The 23,326-nt window shown below is 40.7% G+C and overlaps 1 protein-coding gene across 1 annotated transcript; it reads left to right on the forward strand.

The window, feature by feature from the left end:
- Positions 1 to 1,747: 1,747 nt before the first annotated feature.
- On the forward strand, positions 1,748 to 14,842 carry LOC144505284 (NACHT, LRR and PYD domains-containing protein 12-like). The gene is made up of 7 exons (XM_078231356.1): positions 1,748 to 1,911; positions 5,217 to 5,388; positions 5,481 to 5,546; positions 7,916 to 9,662; positions 11,754 to 11,840; positions 13,416 to 13,583; positions 14,671 to 14,842. Exons 1-7 carry the CDS (start codon positions 1,768 to 1,770, stop codon positions 14,756 to 14,758), a joined length of 2,472 nt encoding a protein of 823 aa, XP_078087482.1. The 5' UTR covers positions 1,748 to 1,767; the 3' UTR covers positions 14,759 to 14,842.
- The last annotated feature ends 8,484 nt before the right edge of the window (positions 14,843 to 23,326 follow it).

Consider the following 23,326-nt stretch of genomic DNA (forward strand, 5'->3'; position numbering starts at 1 on the left):
TTCAGTGCAGCATCTCATTCGTATCACATTGACAAGTATCAATTATCATTGTGTGTCTCTATAGCCGGACGTAAAGTAATTCCCTTCTTCCAGAGAGTCAAAAGCGCGAAAATAAAAATGGGACTCATTGAAATATTAGCAAGCCAGGCAACATCAACGCAGAATGCGATAAGTTAATGTTTGAAATGATCATTTCTGATTGATTACATTTCACAGTGAACGAGATACGGGTAACAGTTTTAAATCTAATTTGGAGTTCGTTTTTCCTGTGGTATCTGCCTTGTTCATATCAATGTTCAATTACCAGAGTTAACTTGCACTCTGGAATATAAGGTATCAAACTTTAGAGTGCGCCTGGACGGTTGGAATGGCGTTTGGCAATCCCGTAGTGGCGATGGCAGTTGTTGCTGAAACCTGCTAAATAGCAGACATTAAAGAAAATGATTTTTTCAACCGTCCAGTTCTACTATAATGCATAGATTATTATTGTGTGACAACAGCATGACAGAATGAAATCGTATTTCATAAGCTGGGAAGCCGATTGAAATGTTTATAAATCCTTAAAAGTGCTCCATAAATGCAAAATATTTTGTGACTTTTCTGGAAGGAAATGTTTGATGGATCAAACAACTGCCTGACACTCTGGATAGTTTCTAACGGAGAGTGATGATTGTAGTGCTGACGGTTGGCTAAGTATCGACATGGTGATCATTTGGTGAAAAAAGTGTAAAGAGAAAAGTATTTGTAATGAGAAAAACAATAATGAAAACCGAAGCTAATGAAGATAGATTTTAGTACTTCAGCCACCTATGAGCTATGTTCACAGACATTGAAATTTCATTTGAATAATTGCATTGAGTCAACAATGCACCAAGGAAGAACAGACATTTAGCAATTCTAACAATAAAACATCGTCTTTTGGATAGATTAAGAGCCGATGCACCATGGCCGAGAGCACGAATGACGATGCAGAACAGTCTAATTCAAAAGCGGGGAAAGGTGCAAAAGGCACAATTCGAAAGATGATCAATTATATTACCAGCACAGGTAAGGGATGATCAGGAAAAGCTCTCGAACCTGCTGTACAGGCGTACCTAATTTAATTTGTCGAATTAATTTTTGGCAATTTATGCCATTTCGGATTTTGAATCTGTCAGATATAAGCAGAAGTTGGTTCTGTCTTTCAATAATGCTGCGCTGCGCTAGGAGTAGACCATTCATTGTTTGGAGCTTATTTCAAGGGAGCACGGTTAGACGAACAATAAATAAATAAAAAACAGGAAGTGACTTATGAACTCCGCAGGTCTGAATCTTCAGACTCCATATGTCTCTATTATAGAATTATTCCAGAGTTATACGGACTCGAAAGCTTAACTCAGTTTTTCAGTGCACAAATACTGTCCGACATGCTGAAATTTCCCGGCAGTTTCTGTTTTTAGTTCAGATTTGCAACACCCCCTGTGGTTTGATCTTATTAGGCAAATTGGAGACTGAAACATGTTGAATAAGGCCGCGGGTGTGCCAGTTAACCTGTTGAATCTGTCTTGCTCTGCATTCAGCTTATGTCTGATCTATATCGTACCAGCATTTAGAAATGTTGTCAAGTCAGATGCGATATTATTAATTGGAAAGTTAAATCATCGTTGAATGTCGAAGATATTTGTTATGGTATTTCCATGCATACTAGTGTATTCTGTTGTAAGTTGCTTTTTTTCATAATCAGTTTTTTTTTCATATATAGCTGATGATACTAGTACAATTAGACAAATGTTGGACAGTTACAGTGACACAGATTTAGAGATCATTACTCAATTCTACCGTCAAAGATTGGAGGAGGCTATTTTTGAACTGGTGGAGAGCATTGCCTTGGCACTAATGGCAACAAGTTCATTGAGCAACGAGGAATATGGGGTAAGTTTTAGGACAGAAGCTGTTATTTAACGAATTTTATATTAATCAACACATTAGAGGAAGCGAAGGTTCAAATAACGGAAATTTAGAAGGTTAAAGAGAAAACACAAGGCAGGAGTCTGGGGTAACGATATGAATAATAATATTTAAAGTGTCAAAGGGAGTATCCGAACATAAAGCCATATATGTGCGTCGGCAAATGGGTTCAGATTTGTTAATATGATAAAAAAGACAAGAATAAAGGAACTTTACTTGAATGACAGCTGAACGAGTTGAGGTGAGAAGTAAATAAAAGTAAATGCAGATGATATGAGAGTAATTACCAAAACTCAGTAGTATTTGGCATTTCGAAAAATTGGTGCATAAGACAATGAGTTGTGATAGCTCTGTCAACAAGGAAGTGCAATCAGTATTGAACTGACAAACGATCAAAACAGGGAAGATCAATATAAGGACTCATTTTGTGTGGATATAAGAGACAGCAAGATAGATGCTTCATTGGTGGAAATAGGCATAACACGATATCTTGCTCAATGTACTCAAACGGAACATCGAGTTAGATACACAGAATGCATGTAGAGATGTTTCCTATAACAACGCGTTCGAAAAGAAACATACAATCGTAGCCTTTTTAGATGCAGAACAGCGGCGTAGGGTAGGAAGAATGAATGATCTCACGGTATACATTTCTGTCAGTGCGGGACAGAGTGGATGCAGGGATTACGTTCTGGTTGGTTGGGGTGGAGCTGTGGGCAGGCTGGGGGAAGTCTAGAACCAGCTTAAAATTAATACATGATGAAATAGATCTAAATTGTGCTCAGGTGAAAGATGAAAGGTTAAGACAGTCGATGAGCAACAGCATAAATATTTAAGAGACATTTTATGATTCAAAACAAATACAGGCCCCATTCTGAAAGAAACAAAACATAATGAGAAGGATCAACAATCAGTCGAAAGCTAATGCAGTTCGGGAGTTAATGAAATCGAAAACATGAATGCATTTTACCTTGCATTTTATTCGTCCATGGAATATTGGATTCAATGGGATGATTCAAATTTGTTGCCCATCGCCAATTGCCCTTGAGAAGGTGATGGTGAACATATTCTTGAACTCCTGCTGTCGGTCCGGTATGGTACATCTAATACTATTGTTAGGAAGGGAAATACATGATTCATCCAGAGACAATGTTGGAACAATAATCAGGATGCTGTGGGACTGGAGAGGAAATTGCACTCGGTGGTGTTTCCATGCGCTGGCTTCTCTCACCCTTCTCTGTGATAAGGGACGTGATTTGAAAGGTACTGTGCAATACAACTTGGCGAGTTACTGCAGTGTATCTCGCATATGTTATACATTGCAGCCACTATGCATCACTGGTGGAGATAATGATTTCTTAGACTCTTAAGAGGGCATAAGCAATACTGGCAGACCTGAACCTTGAGAACAGTTTAGAAATCAGTAAAGGTGAACAGAAATAAAGAAAACGGAAAACAAATAGCTTGTGAATAACAACGCAAAAAGTATAAATGGCAGTAAATAAAAAACCTGAACAGCTAAATAATAATTTATAAATGGATGTGACTAGTAATTGGGCCAAAAGGCCATAGGATGTCGTAGCAGACGTAGGCCATTTGGTCTATCCAATCTACTCCGCAATTCAATGAGACCATGACAAGTCAGATATGATAATCCTTCACTCCAATTTCTCCAATTTCTCACTATGACCCTTGGTTTCCTTACTGATTAAAAATCTGTCTATCTCAGTCTTGAACATGCTTAACCAATCCCGGTTTTAAAGCGCTTCACGGTAAAGAACTCCCTCTGAGAGAAGAAATTATTCAACATCTCTGTCTTAACTGAGCAGCACGGTAGTCTGAGGTTTTACCCTCTGGTCCAAGACCCACTGACCAGGGGAAACCATCTCTCAACATCTCGCTTGCCAAGACGCTGAGATGTCTTTTTTTCAATAATGTCATCCCTCATGCTTCTAAACTCCAACGAGTACAGGAACAAACAACTCCTCATCATAAGAAAATCCTCCATATCCCAGATTAACCTAATGAACCTTTTCTGGACTGCCTTCAATGCCAGTATATGTTTCCTTAGAAACGGGGGCAAAACTGCTCATGGTTTGGGGTGTGGCTTAACAAGTGCATTCCATAATTTCAGCAAATTTCTCCTTTTTTATCCTGCATTCCCTTTGATGTAAAGATTAACATTTAATTTGCCTTCCCAATTAGCTAATGAATTTGTATGCAAGCGTTTTGTGACTGAAGCACGAGGACACCCAGATCCCTGGGTCTCTGCTGCATTTTTCTGCAGACATTCCTCATTTAATTTATATTCAGCTCAATTAATCTTCCCTCCAAAGTGCACAACTTCATAGTCTCCTACATTATAGTCCATCTACATAGTTTTTGCCCACTCATCTAGCCTGTCTTTATCGATGTTTAGACTCTTTGCGTCATCCTCACCACTTGCCTTCCCATCTATTGTTTATGTAATCTGAAACCCTGACAATAGTATATTCACTTCCCTCATCCAAGTCATTCATATATGTCGTAAATTACTCTGGCCCCAACTCTGATCCCTGTGACACTCCACTCGTTAGATGTTGCTATCCTGAAAATTCCCCTCTTGATCCTACTCTCTGTCTTCTATCAGTTAGAACGTTTGAACAACTATTTTGGATCTATCTTTACGATAGCGGAAAGTAAAAATATCTCAACAATAGTATTGAAAATCGAGGGAAAATTGAGTGATGAACTGAAAATAATCATTATCAATGAGGAAGTAGTACGAAATATATCCATTGGGTTTAAAGCAGAGAAGTACACATATATTATCTCCTGTGTTACATAGTTAAAGCAATGACTGCAGGGGTACTGAAACCACTGTTCAGAATCTTCCAAAATTCGCTCGATTGTGGAAAGATCGCATGGGGCAGATGAAACGCAAGTGCAAAGTCCTTGTCGAAGAAATGGTCAATAAATAGAACAGGAAAATAGAGACCAAATAGCTGAAGTTGTTTCTGTGCATTTTTCAATTAATGGAGTAGGAGCAGATCATGTAGGATAAAAATGGAATAAAGAATAAAATAATTATATCAGGGGAGAGAGAGAGAGAGTAATGCAATGCGTACTGGGAAGCAATTTGAATGTTTCACCTAATTGTCTTCCTTTTCTTTTGATTTCGGCTTTTTTTAACACACTTTGCTCATTTCCACTTTCTTTTCATTCTCATTCCTTCCTTTTTATTCCTTGTTTCCCTTCTTTCTTTCTTATTTCATTTTCTTTGATTCCAGTTGATCAGTAAAATGTCAAAGCAACAACGCAAAATGGAAGCAACCCAACACCTTCTGGACACAGTGGCCAAGAAGAACGGTCAGACAAATCGGGTATTGTGGGAAACATTGGTGAAGATGCAAGGAACCAAACCAAAACTGAAACGTATTTTAAAAGAAATAGAAAAGAAAGGTATTGTTGCAAACAATATGGCGAAATCGCTGGATAGATTTCAATGTGTGAGAGCGAAACTCAATAATAATTAAAAATAAATATCTTCACAGGTTCTCTTCTGCTTTATAATGCACGCAGCAGTCAGATGGATGAAAACACATCAAATAACCTCAAACGTAAGTCAATGGTGATGTTTCTCAATAACCCCTGGAAGGATGCACCAGATATTACTCTATGGCATCCTAGTTTGTCTCTAATACAAATATTTAAATAAATAATTCAATTGAAATTGTAAACTTCAACTGTTGCTGAAGGGTATCATAAACATAAATACATTAAGTAGGTGAAAACTAACTTGGGCGTGAGTGCAAATCTGGAATGTACTCTACTTGCCACACGTTGTATCCCACATACAAGGGTTCCACTGAAGTATAATGAGAGTCAGATCTGATGTCTGCAAAATTGCACCACTATACCTCAGCAAATATTAACCTAAATTGCACTGAATATTTCTGATTCTGAAACCCGAATTCGCAGATACACTACGGAGTGTGTGTCAGGGCCTCAATTTTTGTCCTGACATGTTCCCAAGGCTGCTGATATATTTTCGCCATTGCTCATATTGATGCCTGAGCTGTCAAAGCAGGAATTTTTGCTCGCAAAACTGAACATCTCGCTGGCCACACTTCACTGGACAGTTAGCAGTCCAATAATCTGGTGCTAACGGTGATAAAGTGAAATCAAATATTCTTCCAGATTGAGGAAGAACTGGAATAACTTGGGCCAGAATGGCTAAGGTTACAGACATATGTAGGTCCAACTCGGCAAACTGAGGAATTAAATATATTCCCAGTACGTATAATGACTGAAATCACATGCTATCACTGACAGTGGCATAATTATGATTCACATCGAGACCCAGAATGCATATTGAATGGAATGATACATAGGAACAGAGTGGGTAAAAAAACAATAGTGAGATGCACTCCCGGACTGTTTAAGCAATCGGGGCACACACAGCTCCAGACTGAGTATAAACTAGAGTAACAGGAAGATCCATAACGTAGGCCCACTCTGAGTATGTACAGTCCACATTTGGCATATCGACGCAGACTGTGAGCCAAGTAAAGCATTTCAACCCAGATTTGCCAACGACTGTATATTCAAAGAGCCTCATATTAATTTCAACTGCATTTAGACACACAATGGCTAAGGACTGGAGTCACATTTGTTCCTTGACTGTTGGAAACTTGAGACACATAGATTCAGATCGGATCGGAACTTGATTCATGTTAGTTCCAGAGTGGGTGAAAAAGGGCTTCAGTTTCAGGTCCAAATTGGACTTTATTTTTATTCGCTTATGCAGTGTGGGGATGACCAGATGGGCCAAAATTCATTGCCCATCCCCAAGGGCATTTAAGAGTCAACATGCAGGCCAGTCGAGGGTCATCAATAGAATTGAAATTCGAGAATCTTATTGAATTACAAATTACATATCTGCCTGGTTGGATTCTAACCTTTGTCTCCAGAGCATCACCCTGTGTCTCTGGATTAATAGTCCAGCGACAAAACCACTACACCACCTCGTCCCCTCCAGACTCAATAAGGACGCCAGGTTTCCTGCTGTGAAACAACATTAATCAAACTGTTGGGCACTTATGTCAATTTCACACGTCATATTTTTTCCTTTTTCAATTTTCGAACCATTGAATCTGAATTCAAATCTTCAAAGTGGTGTATTGAAATTCGACACAAGGTTCTCTACATTACAGTCCGTTTCTCTGGATTGCTAGTACTGAAATGTCGGGTAATACAGCATTTGTCTCACCTCAATTCAAGAAGAGAATAATGAGCCATATCTTCCTGAATATGAATTAGTACATGTTTGGTTGACAATGTGTATCATCCTGGGTTTAGAGTGTATAAGCACATTAAAATTACTAGACAAATGTGGCCCAATAAATTGACAAAGGATCAGAATATGAAAATAGAAATTGAAATTTTCAGAATATGAACATACAAACAAACTGTTGGGCACTTATGCTTATGATACAATTCAGCATTATTCAGTTTGACACTCCTTTGTCTTGTTCTTTACATGTACACCTTGGGTGGCAACGCAACGATCGATATCAGACCTTTGACCATTTTGATTTTCAGACAATTGCCTTTCCGATTCAAGATCATTTTAGCTTTTGGCGATTGTGTAAATCGACTGGTATCAAATTAGTTACCAATTTTAAACTCATTTGCATTCTTTTTCCACTGGACAGATATACCCAATATTGGATTAGAAAATAGTTATGGGGTGGAATGATTCTCGATATTTGTATAAAATATGTGGCTTTACATCTCCAAACTTACATTGCAATTATTGGCATTGCATAACAAGAAATATGATTTCTGCTTCTTGAAATGTACAATTGGTGTCCAAATCGCCAGCCTTGCCTTACCACCCTAGCTGATAGTCTCCTTGTGTCATATATGTATGTCTTATGAGAAAAAATGACCAATTCTTACATCACTCTAAATATCCCAATCAAAGGCATCCAGAAGCAACACAAGTTACATCTGCTCTCCAAAAACGTAACTCTGAGGAAAGACACCATCAAAGGAAAACGCAACTCAATGACCTTCTGCCTGGATGATCAGTACACTGAACTTATCTTAATTTCCTCCCTCCGTGAACGGAGGTTGGTGGAACACGAACTCCTGTCCAGAGGCAAAGACCACGAGGAATGGCAACAGAGATACATTACCAGCGACCTTGAGAAAATCCGTATTGATCAATTATTCAGGAGCAGTTTCGGCCAGAGCAGCCATTCTGGTACATCAGTGGTTAGCGGGGTAGCTGGCATCGGCAAGACAACCATGGTGCTGAAGATGGTCCACGAATGGGCCGCAGGGAGAATCTATCCTCAGTTCCAATTCGTCTTTCATTTCACTTTCCGAAACCTCAATGCAATAAAGGGGAAAACTTCTTTGAAGGAAATCGTGCTCGATTCGTATCCTTATTTGGAAGGGACAATTAGAGAAATATGGATGAGGCCGGAATATTTGCTCTTGGTCTTTGATGGATTGGATGAGTTCCAGCACACTATTGACTTCACGGATCGTGTGGCTAGTAAAGCTACTGAGACTCTCTGTTCCAGTCCTGATTTTACGTGTGAAGTGTCCGAGATTGTGCTCTGTCTTGTACAGGAAAAGTTGCTAAAAGGTTGTTCTGTGCTGATCACAAGCCGGCCAACCGCACTGGGTTCATTGGAAAAGGCCAAAATCAACCTCTGGGCTGAGATCTTGGGCTTCCTCGCCGGTCAAAGGAAAGATTATTTCAGAAGGTTTTTCGGGAGTGAAAATCTCGCCACTAAAGTATTCAAATACGTGGAAGAGAATGAGATCCTATACACCATGTGCTTCAATCCCTCTTACTGCTGGATCACGTGCTCCACGTTAGGCCCACTCTTCACTCAACCAGGTGGCAAGCAACCTCTCCCCAAAACCATCACTCAACTCTTTTCTAACTACGTTTATAATCTCTTGAAAAACCACCAGCGAGATGTTGAGGACCAGCGGATGGTCTTACTCCGACTCGGGGAATTAGCCTACCAGGGTGTTTCAAAGCGGGTCATCGTTTTCAACGAGGAGCACTTCTGCCAACATCAGCTGGAACCATCCAAGTTCATTTCTGGATTCATGATGGAAATCCTGGAGAGAGATGATGCAGCAAAATATGTTGTTTTCACATTCATCCATCTTACCATTCAAGAGTTCTTGGCAGCCCTCGCTCAGTACTTGAGTCCAAGACACCAGAATATATTGGAGCTGCTTCACTGGGCTTTTAAGAAGGATGATGGTCGCTTTGAGATCTTTATTCGTTTTGTGGTGGGTCTTTCAGCGTCCACTTCATCCCGGCAGCTCGAAGAGATCTTGGGTCCGCTATCTCATCACACCACCTGCCAGGTGATCGATTGGCTACAGGCAAACATTCAGGCAGAGATTAAAAACATGGACAAGAACACAGGCAAGAGACAGCTGCTGAATATTTTCCATTATCTGTCCGAGTCTCAGAATACAGCTTTGGTGCGGAAAACAGTAGGGTCGGTGGAAAAGCTGAATTTTGGAGACACCAATCCTCAGAATGCACTAAGATTGAACCCGTTGGACTGTGCTGTGCTGTCCCATGTTTTGCAACTCTGTGAAACTATGGAGGAGCTGAATTTGGAGAAATGCTACATTCAGGAGGAAGGAGTTAAGCGACTGGCCCCCGCGATCCACAAATGCAAAGTTCTCAGGTATTTATTAATGTTGGTGAAATTCGGCATCACCAGGATGTAAAATAAGTGGTGGCCTATTTATCAATTTGAGTTAGATTAACACAGCCTGTTTTTGGTAAAGTCAGCTCCAACACACACACACACACACACACACACACATACACACACCACACAAACATAGGCACACAAACACAGGCACACACACACACACACACACCACATATACACAAATGCCCACACACGCATTGCAGCATTTCGGGAAGCATTTACTCTCAAGTTCTGATCTATATCGAAGTAGCTGATCTCACCAGTTCCCAATTTTAATCCCATATGGAGAGTGCAGAAAGGAACTTGATTTGATCTGCATTTTTGCTCATGTTAAAGTTTCTCACCAGTGGTCTACACATCTCGACACATATGTCAGGAAGAGGCTCGTTTAATTTTGTGCGGGATCGGGTTATCAGATCTCAACCACTTTGAGGTCAATTCCGTACACAGACAACGGGGCACAGGCCTCAACTCGCTTTCATTGCGAGTCACTGAATCCAACTGTAGAAGTTGTTATGAATGAAAAATCAACCTTTCATAAACAAGAAGTTAACAGGAAACTAGCAAACTAGCGACCTTTGATGCAAATTTATATATTTTAAGATAAATAAATGTCTACCTTGGCCCCACGTTTTAAGAACAGTCTTTTCATATGTCACATAATACAATATTTCTCAGAGTACTCTATTAAATTTTGAATACTAGTCCCTCTCGCACGCAGCAAACTCTAAGTACATTCCCAAACTTCCATTTGCGAAGACACTTCGGAGTGCTAGGTACTGGAAATGGATGTAAGTCAGACGACCAAACGGGCGATCCAGCGGTTCATGCCTGACACTTGAAGCTTAAACTGGTTGCAATGTTGGCCCTGTGTGTCAATGATTTAGAACTACTTCTAGTTTGACTCGGTATTGACAGTGACGCTGCCACATGCACCATTACCAAAACTCAAGGGAGGGATTAAGATGGAGATTGGATGGCAATAAATGTTTCTCAGATGAGATTTCCAAGAGACACACTGGTAGATTAATTTGTTTTATGCAACAGCCAAATTGCGTCTGAGTGTTCGGGAGTAGTGGAATTTTCGTTCATTTTGCACTTTAACTGAAGAGAATATTGTAACCCATTGTGCCATGCAACGGAATGTACGGACTGTGAAATTTCAATCTGATCAGGATGACAGGAATTTACGTGATGAGTCGACTGTCTAATGTTTCTCACACGTAGATAACTTTAGCCCTGGGCTAATGACAGATTATAATCCTCCTCGCCGATTATATTCACATTTGCTTTCAGTGAAATGTAATTGGGTAGAATAAAATAAAATAATGATACCCAATCAGGTTCACGTTTTGCGTATATTAGCGTGCTCTGAATTTTACATGATTTTCAAATTCAACTGCACATAAAGAGGTCATTTTGTCAACTGTGCTCGACAACCTCTTTTATAGGCATATTCAAAACGACCCACTGACCCCCCTCTCTCTTATGCCCACACAAATGTTTGTTCTTTACGTATTTATACTCCTCTTCCTTCACTTGAAAGTAGCGTTTGATTTTGCTTCTAACAGTCTTTCACTTGAAGTTATCTATATCTATCTATCTATCTATCTATCTATCTATCTATCTATCTATCTATCTATCTATCTATCTATCTATCTATCTATCTATCTATCTATCTATCTATCTATCTATCTATCTATCTGTCTGTCTGTCTGTCTGTCTGTCTGTCTGTCTGTCTATCTATCTATCTATCTATCTATCTATCTATCTATCTATCTATATGTGTGTGTGTATGTGTGTGCACACACACTTAATCTCATCTTTAGCTTCTTATTTACATTGCCCAAAATGTATGCATTTTGCACAAGGTCCCTTATACATTTGTGAACAATTGTTCCATTGTTAATATAGTAAGCTATTTAATAGTTTCGAACATACCTATCATATCTCCACATCGCTCTGTTTATCGACAAGATAAAGATTCGAAACTTTTCTGCAAATATAAAGGATCGTTATATGATAGAACATATTTTATTTGTGACTCTTCTTGGTTGTTAGGCTAAATCACAATCATATTGGAGATAGAGGAGTTAGCGTTCTGTCTGCAGCATTGTTGCATGAAGATTGCAAAACACAGAAATTGGAGTAAGTAACATTCATATTTAACCTCACACGCCACAGGGAACAGGCCGGGTACCGATTTTAAACTGACCAATAAATACGTTGAGGGTTAGATTACAATAATTCACAGTCTCTTCATTTGATGCTATTTTGTGCATGGAATTATCGTTACAGCTGTATAGCATTTTGCGTGACTGAACGATGTGGACTTTGTTCTCTTCATCAAGCCACAGGAAGCATACAGGTGATAAAGAAGGCAAATGTTATGCGGGCTTTAATTGCGAGAGTTTTCGAGTACAGGAACAGGAATGTGTAGTTACAATTATGCAGGGCCTTGGTGAAGCCACACCTTGAATATTGTGTTTTCTGAAGAAGGATGTTGTTGCTCTCGAGGGAATGCAGCGAATGTTCACCAGGCTGATTCCAGGGGTGATGGGACGAATGTGTGTGGAGAGATCGAGTTTAACTGGGGAAGATTATCAAAATTTACTCGAATGATTTGTGTAACATTTTAAAAAGATATTCCAGGTTAGTTAGATTTTTTTTGCTGAGGTTAAAACGAAAAGGGAGGGGGAGGGGAGGGGGAGGGGAGGGGGAGGGGAGGGGGAGGGGGTGGGGGTATCCTAATGATTTATAAAATTCTAGCAGGACTAGATAGGGTGGATGCAGAGAGGATGTTCCCAATGGTGGGAGAGTCCAGAACCAGTGGTCACGGTCTGAGGATTAGGGGTGGGCCATTTAGGACGGAGATGAGGAGACATTTATTCACCCAAAGAGTGGTGAGCCTGTGGAATTCATTACCACAGGAAGTAGTTTTTGCCCAAAAATACTTAATGTATTCAAGAGGCGGCTAGATATAGCACTTGGGGCGAATGGACCAAGGTTGTGGGGAGAATGCCGGATTAGGCTACTGAGTTGAGCATCAGCCATGATCGTGATGAATAGTGGAGCAGGCTCATAGAGCAAAATGGCCTCTTCCTGCTGCTATCTCCTATGTTTCTATATTTCTATACGTTAGCACTGGTGGGGGCTACTGCACGAAAAAAAACTCCAGACCGTTTTAAGGAACAAAAAGTTCAAACATTATGACAGTTTGCAGCGACAGCGATTCTGTTATTTTAACTGGAGAAGATTATCAAAATTTACTCTAATGATTTGTGTAACATTTTTTAAAGATATTCCAGGTTAGTTAGATTTTTTTTTAAAAATCACCTTGTGAGTGCAATATAGAACAAAGCGACATCATTGAAAATATAAAGGTTAGCCATTCATTCAGCCGCGATTTCAGAAAATATATTTTCACACTTGCATATGTGGATTTTTTTCAAACACTAAAGCTGTTGGGACTGTGGACCAATTGGCTCTTTATAAATGAAGATTGGTACATTCTAGCGAGCTTCGAATGTCACGGGGTTAATGGTTGAATGTTGGAGTGATGGTACATGAACTATTATCGAACTGCATGACATACTAAACAGCTGACGGGCTCAACGTCTTTCTCGTGTTTGATGTTCTTGTGTTCTTTACTTTCCTCTTAATTCAAAACATTGCTGGTTTTTCGAGCTGCACTAAATTCTGATTTTGAATATTTATGGTCAGTTTGCAGGACAACAATCTGACCGCTGCTTGCATTGACGATCTGAGGTCGGCATTCAATGTGAACCAGTCTTTGACAATGCTGTATCTGGACGGAAACAAATTTACAGACCAGTGCGTTCCTGGTTTGCGACACCTCATAATGAGCTGCAAAAACTTGGAGCTGATCCAGTGAGTGCAAATATTAATGTTGAATTATTAAATCCGTAAATGGATATTTCTGTGGTAATGGTTTGCATTAGGAAATCATACGAATTACATATTCTACTGAGGTACTTCACCAAAACGGTGAAATGTTGGATTTGCTACATGTTTATTCATCTCGCGATATTCAGGTCATATTGATTACTACAGAAAAATACGAACATATTACACCAGGCTAGATATCAATGAATAAATAAAACATCGGCTTTACGCCCCTTCTAATATCATTTACGCTCCGCTAAAATCATTGAGCACTAAATTTGGGATGGATGCACAATCAATATAGCAGGTAATTAGGCAAGTTAAACAGTTAAAATTGTTTTGGAGAGAGAGCGAGTTACTGAACTGTTAAAATTCAAAATAGCAACTGGCGACTTCTTTCTCTGTAAACCGAGCTGCGCCCAGTCACATGTCAATCAACCCAATCAAACGCTTCACTGAAAAGAACAGAGGTAAACACAGAAATAACAAAACTGCATTTGCTCACATGAAAACAGGTCGGACAGCACTTAGGATCAGTTAAGCTTCTGCATGTTCAGCATTTGGGCCGCTGTTGGAGACAAAGTAGCACCGAGTAAATATAACAGACTTCTAAACAAAATCCTTGTCAAGAAACATGACATAAATACATTTATTGAGGGCACAGTATCGTCACACCTTAAAGGAGAGCTGTGAACCAGATTCATTTGGTGGCTATCGAGGGTGACTCCAAAGTATTAGTTACTGAGATGATTTTTACAATCCATATTTTTCAATGAATTGGAATTCAATTCCTCTGCCTCGAGATTACTACTTCAGTGAGATTGCCACCATGGCTCCTTACGTCGATTGTACATCTATCCATGAATGTCGTTCTTACAGCACTGCTGATGTCATTCAAGCGAATCCGACAGGAGTTTAAAATCAGTTTGGTCCCCGCTGCCATTTCCCTGTGTTCCTTCCGAGTTTCCCAAAGAAAATATAAAAAAAGTTAATTTTACTCGAACTTTACACGTGGTTCTTTCAGTTTGTTTTATGAATTAGCTTTCTATTTAATTGATCATCTCTGTCTTAGGTTATGGAGGAACCAGTTCACCCCAGATGGACAGAAACAGCTCCGATCATTGAGAGTATCCAGGGCTGGACTGCGAGTCTTTGTATGATCAGAGGGATGAATAAATGATTGTTATCTAGATCCATTAACAAGACCTGCATGTTCATAACTAATAAAGTATGATATTCAACTGAATCCATTGAAACAATTTATTGAAACCTGAAACAAAGCATGGAATTTTCGAAATCGAGCAATAAAAGCTTTATTAACCTAATACTCCCAAAGGGAAATTGAGAATCGGGAATATATTTTCACCTGTCTTATTATACCCTACATTAAAGGAAAAAAATACTGGGCACGATATTAAACCTGTGCATCTGAGCTCCTGCTCATTGTTCGTTGATTTACCTCAGCATTAGCGCCAAATGTGCTCATGTATATGATGTACATGTTTGGTAAGTCACATGTAATGACCCTGGACCAGCTTCTTATGTCTTGTTCTTTGTCTTGTTCAGTGATGCATATATGCTTTGATTTACAGCAGAGTTTGAGATTTTAGATATTTGCTAAGTGAATGATCTCAAGGGAATCCACAAATTTTGAGTAAACAAACTAAGCGTTTCTACAAAAGCTCATAAAGCCTATACAACTTACAATATCTGCCTTATTCTCCAACATTCAGTATGAACATGAGATAAATGTGAATCGACAGGCAAACAATGACACCCATATTATACATTGAAGAGCAGACGTGACCGAATCCTACCCCATCAATTTTAAAAGAACCAACAGACATCAGCAAAATCTCCAGAACGTCTCAGGGGCCTCAATTCTTAATGACTGCCACCGCTTTTATTGTTCTGCCAGAACCCTATTTTTCTCTTTCTACTTCTTTCAACTGAACTTGAACTTTCCCTACCCCACCTCTCCGCCCCATGTATTGCACATTTGTTAATTATGGCACGCTTCTCCTAACCTGGATGATTGGGATTTCCACAACAGTTTTATTTTACAGAGGCAAACTGCGCCTGTCCCCAGCCTGCAGAGCTGCAACCGTCCAGACAATGGATGTGCCATACACACGGAAGGAGTGTGGGGACTTGGAGGTCGCATGTCCGTTAATTTAGTCGCCCCGTAAAAAAACACAAACAGGCTACTCAGCCACTGCCCCCTCTTTACAAATCGATGCTGCTTCTCTCTTACCAGCTGAAAATGTCATGGAGCTTACTGACCAAATCCCTAATTTTGGAATCTTGCAATTTCCCAATAAAAATTTCGGCCAACTGACTGATTCCCTATCCGACTGTGATCTATTTTTTCCATATCATCTTTCTGAAATCGCAATGCTTTGTTAACCTAGGTCACTCAAACATGGATGAGCTGCTTTTCATCACACTCAGCTTCATCTGGGCAAGCAATACAGAGAGCTCCTCTGCCTAATCTCGGTCACAAACTGTTTTTGATTTTTTTAGCGAATGAGAACCTCTGAGATTTATGTATTAAAATAGCGCACTAATGAAAGTAACATTACATACATCAGTTCTAATTGTTGCCCTTACATAATCCAAGAAAAAAAATGACAGAAGTCCTGATTAACAAAGTCAAAACTATTTTCACGTGTACATCAATACACAAGTCGCATGGTTGCAGTTAATAACAAATGTGCATTCTCCGGCGGTTCTGTTGAAAACAATAATTCCACAGTAAGTGTTTAACATATAATTTTCACGGTCTCACCACACCTGTGCCATATTAGTCTCAGAAATAGAGATAGCTGAGAGCCCTTCCATGCTGCAAAACGTCCAGATTATCCAGAAAAAATGCACACTGTCAATTTCTCCATTTCTCATTTCGGATGCCAACCCATCCTGTACCAATCTCTCGAATTTAACATTTAAAGTCTTTGAATTTTGCAACTGATTCAAGTTTTATATCATTTTGAACCTTTGACATGATACTCTCCGCACCAAAATTTAGATCATTAATATGTTTCAGGAAAATCAAGTGTCCCAGCATCGAACCTCGGGAGTAGCACTGCAATTCTTCATCCAGACCGCAAAGTATCTATTGACTGATTCTCTCAGTTTCCTATTGTTCAGCCATTCTCTATGCACTTTGCCGCTGCCCCTTTTTTTCCATGAGTTATAACCTTTTTCAAAACCATTTTTGGCACTGTATCTAATGTCCTTTGAAAGCTCATGCATGCTGCATCAACTGTATTATCCCCATCGACCCGTTCTGTAACATCTACAAAGAAAAACTCCAGGAAGCTGAGTAAACCGATTTTCCCATTTAGAACTCCATGCTGGCTCCTCAAATTCAACTCACATTCAATGTGACGACTAATTATATCCCGAACAAATATTTCTAGAAGTTTGGCTACCACGGATGTCAAGCAGTGATGTTTGGGCTATGCTTAACACATTTGTTTGAACCACAGCGCAACATTTGCAATTGTCAAGACGTCTGCTACCTTCCCTGAGTCTAAATAAGATTGAAAGATTATAGCCAGTGCCGGTGTATTTCCATTCTCATTTCCTTCAATACCCTTGGCTATCTGTCGTCTGGCTATATTCGCCGTATCAAATTGCAGTACCGACAGTCTATTCAACACTTCCTCCTTATCAATTTTCACCCTTATAGGGGTAGTGTTTCCTCGTTGCCACCGTTTCCTGGGAGTCATCTAACTCCTCATCAAAGGTCAATGCAGAATAGTAATTCAAATTTCAACCATGCCCCGACCTTCATGTGTAAATTATTTTTTTCGTCGACACAGGTGTTGGAGTGGTTAGCAATGTTGCCTCACAAGGTCAAGGTTCGTCGTTCGATTCGAACATTGTGCACTGTTGGGATTCTATGTTTAATCGGCCCTCCTGCTCCTTTATTATTGTAGGTACCTTGACTGCATCCGAACTATTTTTATTTTGAAGGTTTCCTAATGCTGCGCTACAAATTCCACCCCCCCCCCCGCCCCCTAAACTTTCATCCCATTCTATTTGGACCAGCTCTAACTTGTCCCATTGAAATGCACACTCCATCATTTATTTAGTTCTCTCAGGATCGCCTATTTTCCTTTTCTATCATCAGCCTAATCCTTACAATACTATCGCTAATGCCTCCTCAATTTTCTCCAAATAAAACTTAAACTAATCGCTTCATTTCAAAACAACAAGGCAATGGGTGCATTATTTCATGTTGGCCTGGACGCATACTGCTCTAGAAAAAATTCCTGATAAAATCTTGGGACCTTTTCCCTACTCTTTTATTTATATCAGCACTGCCCCGGTCTTTATTTGGTAATCAATGCCCAGCTTTCCCCACTCCCAGTAAAACTATTCGATAATGTTTGCATCGCTGTGTTATCCCTGCAGAGTTGTGCTTCTTCATCTCGCTCAGCAGGTGGCGGTCTGCAGACTGCAATAAGCAACATAATTCAACACTTTTGTTCCTTCGCTCGAACCAATTTGACTCTGTCCTTGAACACTATAAGACATTGGGCATTAACCTCCTCAGAGTGAAAATAACCGTGGCAAATAACTTTCACTGGAGTTCAAAAGTCACTGTCTCTCTGGACCTTCAGCACTCGGGCCACGTGAGCCAAGACGCAGCTCTGTGGCTCAAGCAGCCAAGTGCAAATGGAAAGCTGCAAAAGAGGATACTTCAATACCAGGATACTATGATATCGATTGAATTTGGGGGAGGGGGGTGTATGCGGGGAAGAGATAGAGACTACAAGCAGGATTAGGCCACTCAGCCCTTTGAGCCTGCTCCACCATTCATTTTCATCATTTCTGATCATCGAATTCAATATCCTGATCCCCTTTCCAACATTTGATATTTGAACCTTTGATCCCTCCAGCCGCAAAAGCTATATTTATTTTCTTATTGAAGTCAGAGAATGTTTTGGACTCAACTACTTTCTGTGAAAGTAAATTCCAAGGATTCACCACTCACTGGGTGAAGGAATTTCTCTTCAACTCAGTCCTAAAGTTTTTACTCCTTATCGTGTAACGATGGCTCCTAGTACTGGACTCCCCACCATTCTCTCTGAATCTACCCTGTCTAATCTTGTTACGATTTTAGAAGTTTCTATCAGATGCTGTCTCACTCTTCAAAACTCTATTCATATAATCCTAACCGGCTCAGTCTCTCGTCATATGACATACCTGTCATCCGCGGAAGCAGTCTGGTACACTTCCGCTGCACTTGCTCTGTAGGAAGGACATCCTTCCTCAGATAAGGTCACCAGAACTGCACACAGCACACTAAGTGTGTATTCAGCAACACCCGATACAATTGCAGTAAAACATTTCTATTCCTATTCTCAAATCCTCTCGCTATGAAGGCCAGCACACCATTTGTGTTCTTTCCTGCTTGCTGTACCCGCGTGGTTACTTTCAGCGACCGAACTACGAAGTAACCAGCATCTTGCAGAGTATTTTACTCTTAATTTACACACACTCAAATAATAATCGGCCTTCCTGTTGTTGCTGACGATGTGCGTAACTTCAAATTTATCCATCTTATCCTGTCATGCATATGCACACACACTCTTTTAAAACTCACGCTGAAGTACCTCTGCATCCTGTTCACCGCTCACCCTCCCACCAAACATTGTATCTTCTTCAAATTCCGAAAGAAAGTATTTAGTTTCATGGTTCAAATCCTTAATAAATAATGTGAATAGTTGAGGTCAGCGCACAGATCCCTAAAGTACCCCACGAGTCACGACATGCCAATCAGAGAAAAGATACATGTATTCAAACCGTTTGCTTCCTGTCTGATAACTCACTTTCTATCCATCTCAAGACGCGACCTGCAATCCCATGATTTAACTTTGCACAGTAGTCCGTTTTGTGAGATCTTGTTGAAAGCCTTCTGAAAGTCTAAATAAGCCATTTCCACCAGCTCCTCTGGTCAACGTTTATTAGTTGCATCCTCAGAAATTTCCAGTAGATTTGTCAGGCATGATTTCCATTTCGTAAATCCATGCTCCTGTTGTCTGAATATACCACTGCATTTCAAATATTGTGCCATGGAATCCTTAGTAATAGACTCTAGCAAATTCCCTACTGCTGATGCTAATTCCCTGTTTACTTTCTATCTCCTCTTTGAATAGCGGGCTTATATTAGCTGTGATCCAATCTCTAGGAAGCATTCCCGTGTTCAAATAATTTTGCAAAATGAGAACCATGGATATACTATTTCTACGTTCTTAAGTACTCTGGGATGAAGTTCATCAGGCCCTGGAGAGTTAATTGCCTTCAATCCCATTAACTTTCACAAAACCATTTATCTCGCAATATTGATGCCCTTTACCTCCTCACTAAAATGTGTTTTTCTCACAACCTCCGGTATATTATTTATGTCTTCCTTTATGAAGACAGAAGCAAAGTGCAAATTTAGTTCCTCAGCTGTTTCTTTGATCTCCGAAATGAATTTTCCCGTTTCTGACTGTAATGGGTTTATATTTGTTTTGATCAACCTTTTTTTCACTTCTTATATAGGTATAAACTTTTACAGTTAGTTTTTATTTTACCTGCCCTCTTACTTTCGTACTCCACTTTCCCCTTCTTAATCTATACATTGGTCCCCCTGGCTGAATTTCAAACTGCCCCCAATCTCCGGGTCTATTGCTTTTCTCTGGTCAATATGAGAACGCATTTGTTGAATCTAATACTATCTGTAATTATGCTTGTAAGCCATAGTTTAGCCACAGAGCTCTTTCCGCTCTTGTGCCAAATAGGAATAAACAGCTTTTGTGGTTAACCTCTTCGTTCCTTAAATGCTTGCCATTTTTTGTCCACGAACCTTCCTTTCAGCAATGTTTCCCTGTCCAACATAGTCAATTCATGCCTCATATCATCGTAGTTATCTTTATTGAGATTCAAGATCCTGGTCTCACAATCAACTACACCACTATCCACCTTGACAAAGAATTCGACTATTTCATGGCCACTCGTCGCCAAGAGTTCTCTCAAAACTAGATCGCCTAATAATCTTTGCTGATTGCACAATATGCAGTTCAACATTGGCTGTTCCTTTGTTCTTTGCTCCAGAAAACCATCCGAATGCACTCCAGAAATTCGTCCTCTCCCAATCTATATGCAGATGAACGTCACCCATAATAACGATGATTCTTTACCACACGCAGCTCTGATTTCCTGTCCATTGTTATTCCCAACATGAATGCCATAGCTTGGTGGTTTGCATACAGCCTGACGAATATGTTTTGTCACTTGTTGTTTCTTGGCTCGATCCATACATTTTCCAAATTTTCTGTGCTAATACATTTCATAGAACATAGAACATAGAAAGCCACAGCACAAACAGGCCCTTCGGCCCACAAGTTGCGCCGATCATATCCCTACCTCTAGGCCTATCTATAGCCCTCAATCCCATTAAATCCCATGTACTCATCCAGAAGTCTCTTAAAAGACCCCAACGTGTTTGCCTCCACCACCACCGACGTCAGCCGATTCCACTCACCCACCACCCTCTGAGTGAAAAACTTACCCCTGACATCTCCTCTGTACCTACCCCCCAGCACCTTAAACCTGTGTCCTCTCGTAGCAACCATTTCAGCCCTTGGAAATAGCCTCTGAGAGTCTACCCTATCCAGACCTCTCAACATCTTGTAAACCTCTATCAGGTCACCTCTCATCCTTCGTCTCTCCAGGGAGAAGAGACCAAGCTCCCTCAACTTATCCTCATAAGGCATGCCCCCCAATCCAGGCAACATCCTTGTAAATCTCCTCTGCACCCTTTCAATGGCTTCAACATCTTTCCTGTAGTGAGGTGACCAGAACTGCGCGCAGTACTCCAAGTGGGGTCTAACCAGGGTCCTATAAAGCTGCAGCATTATCTCCCGACTCCTAAACTCAATCCCTCGATTAATGAAGGCTAGTACGCTGTACGCCTTCTTGACCGCATCCTCCACCTGCGAGGCCGATTTAAGAGTCCTATGGACCCGGACCCCAAGGTCCTTCTGATCCTCTACACTGCTAAGAATGGTACCCTTCATATTATACTGCTGCTTCATCCCATTGGATCTGCCAAAATGGATCACCACACACTTATCCGGGTTGAAGTCCATCTGCCACTTCTCCGCCCAGTCTTGCATTCTATCTATGTCTCGCTGCAACTTCTGACATCCCTCCAAACTATCCACAACACCACCTACCTTGGTGTCGTCAGCAAACTTACCAACCCATCCCTCCACTTCCTCATCCAGGTCATTTATGAAAATGACAAACAGCAAGGGTCCCAGAACAGATTCCTGGGGCACTCCACTGGTCAGTGACCTCCATGCAGAGAAAGACCCCTCCACAGCCACTCTCTGCCTTCTGCAGGCAAGCCAGTTCTGGATCCACAAGGCAACAGCCCCTTGGATCCCATGCCCTCTCACTTTCTCAAGAAGTCTTGCATGGGGGACCTTATCGAACGCCTTGCTGAAGTCCATATAGACCACATCCACCGCTCTTCCTTCGTCAATGTGTTTGGTCACATTTTCAAAGAACTCAACCAGGCTCGTAAGGCACGACCTGCCCTTGACAAAGCCGTGCTGTCTACTTTTGATCATACTAAACTTCTCTAGATGATCATAACTCCTGTCTCTCAGGACCCTCTCCATCAACTTACCAACCACTGAGGTTAGACTCACTGGTCGGTAATTTCCCGGGCTGTCCCTGTTCCCTTTCTTGAATATAGGGATCACATCTGCAATCCTCCAATCCTCCGGAACCTCTCCCGTCTCCATCGACGATGCAAAGATCATCGCCAAAGGCTCCGCAATCTCCTCCCTCGCCTCCCACAGTAACCTGGGGTACATCCCATCCGGTCCCGGCGACTTACCAACCTTGATGCCATTCAATAGTTCCAACACATCCTCTTTCTTTATGTCCTCAATTTTGTATTAATATCTCCATGCTGCCCAGTTTCTATCATTAAGCTAATCCCAATTGACCAGATTTGGCTCATATCCCTTTATAGCAATCAATCTTGCAACTGTCTAAGTGCTCTTTAAAAGATAAAATTGTACCCACCTCTACTACCAGCTCTAGTAGCCTCGTGAATATTGGTATGAACGGAGGTTGTTGTGAGGTGAAACTTGATTCGCAAACTGGTGGAACCAGACTTTGCGATTTTGGATGATAACAATGTAGGGCAGTAGGCAAATGAGACATAAACCCGGCCAAGGTACTGACTTACAACGTTTCCAGAAGATATACTATGGAGTGAGGAAACATATATTTAGAAAGGGAGGGAAGTGATGGCCTAGTGATATTTTATTGCTCCACGATTCATCCAGAAACCCAGATAATGTTCTGGGGACCTGCATTCGAATTCCACCACAGCAGATGGTGGAATTTGAATTCAATAAAAAATACCTGGAATTAAGAGTCAACTGATGACCATGAAACCATTGTCGATTGCCGGAAAAAAAAAAGAATCTGGTTCACTAATGTCCTTCAGGGAAGGAAATCTGCCGTCCTTACCTGGTCTGGCCTACATGTAACTCCAGAGCAAAGGCAATGTGGTTGACTCTTAATTGCCCTCTGAAATGGCCGAGCAAGCCACTCAATTGCAATAATCGGTACGAAGTCTCAACAAAGAAATGAAAGCGGACGGACCACCCTGCATCGACCTAGGCAATGGAAAAGACAACGGCAAAGCA

Source organism: Mustelus asterias, chromosome 16 (genome assembly GCF_964213995.1).
Source record: "Mustelus asterias chromosome 16, sMusAst1.hap1.1, whole genome shotgun sequence".
NCBI lineage: Eukaryota > Metazoa > Chordata > Chondrichthyes > Carcharhiniformes > Triakidae > Mustelus > Mustelus asterias.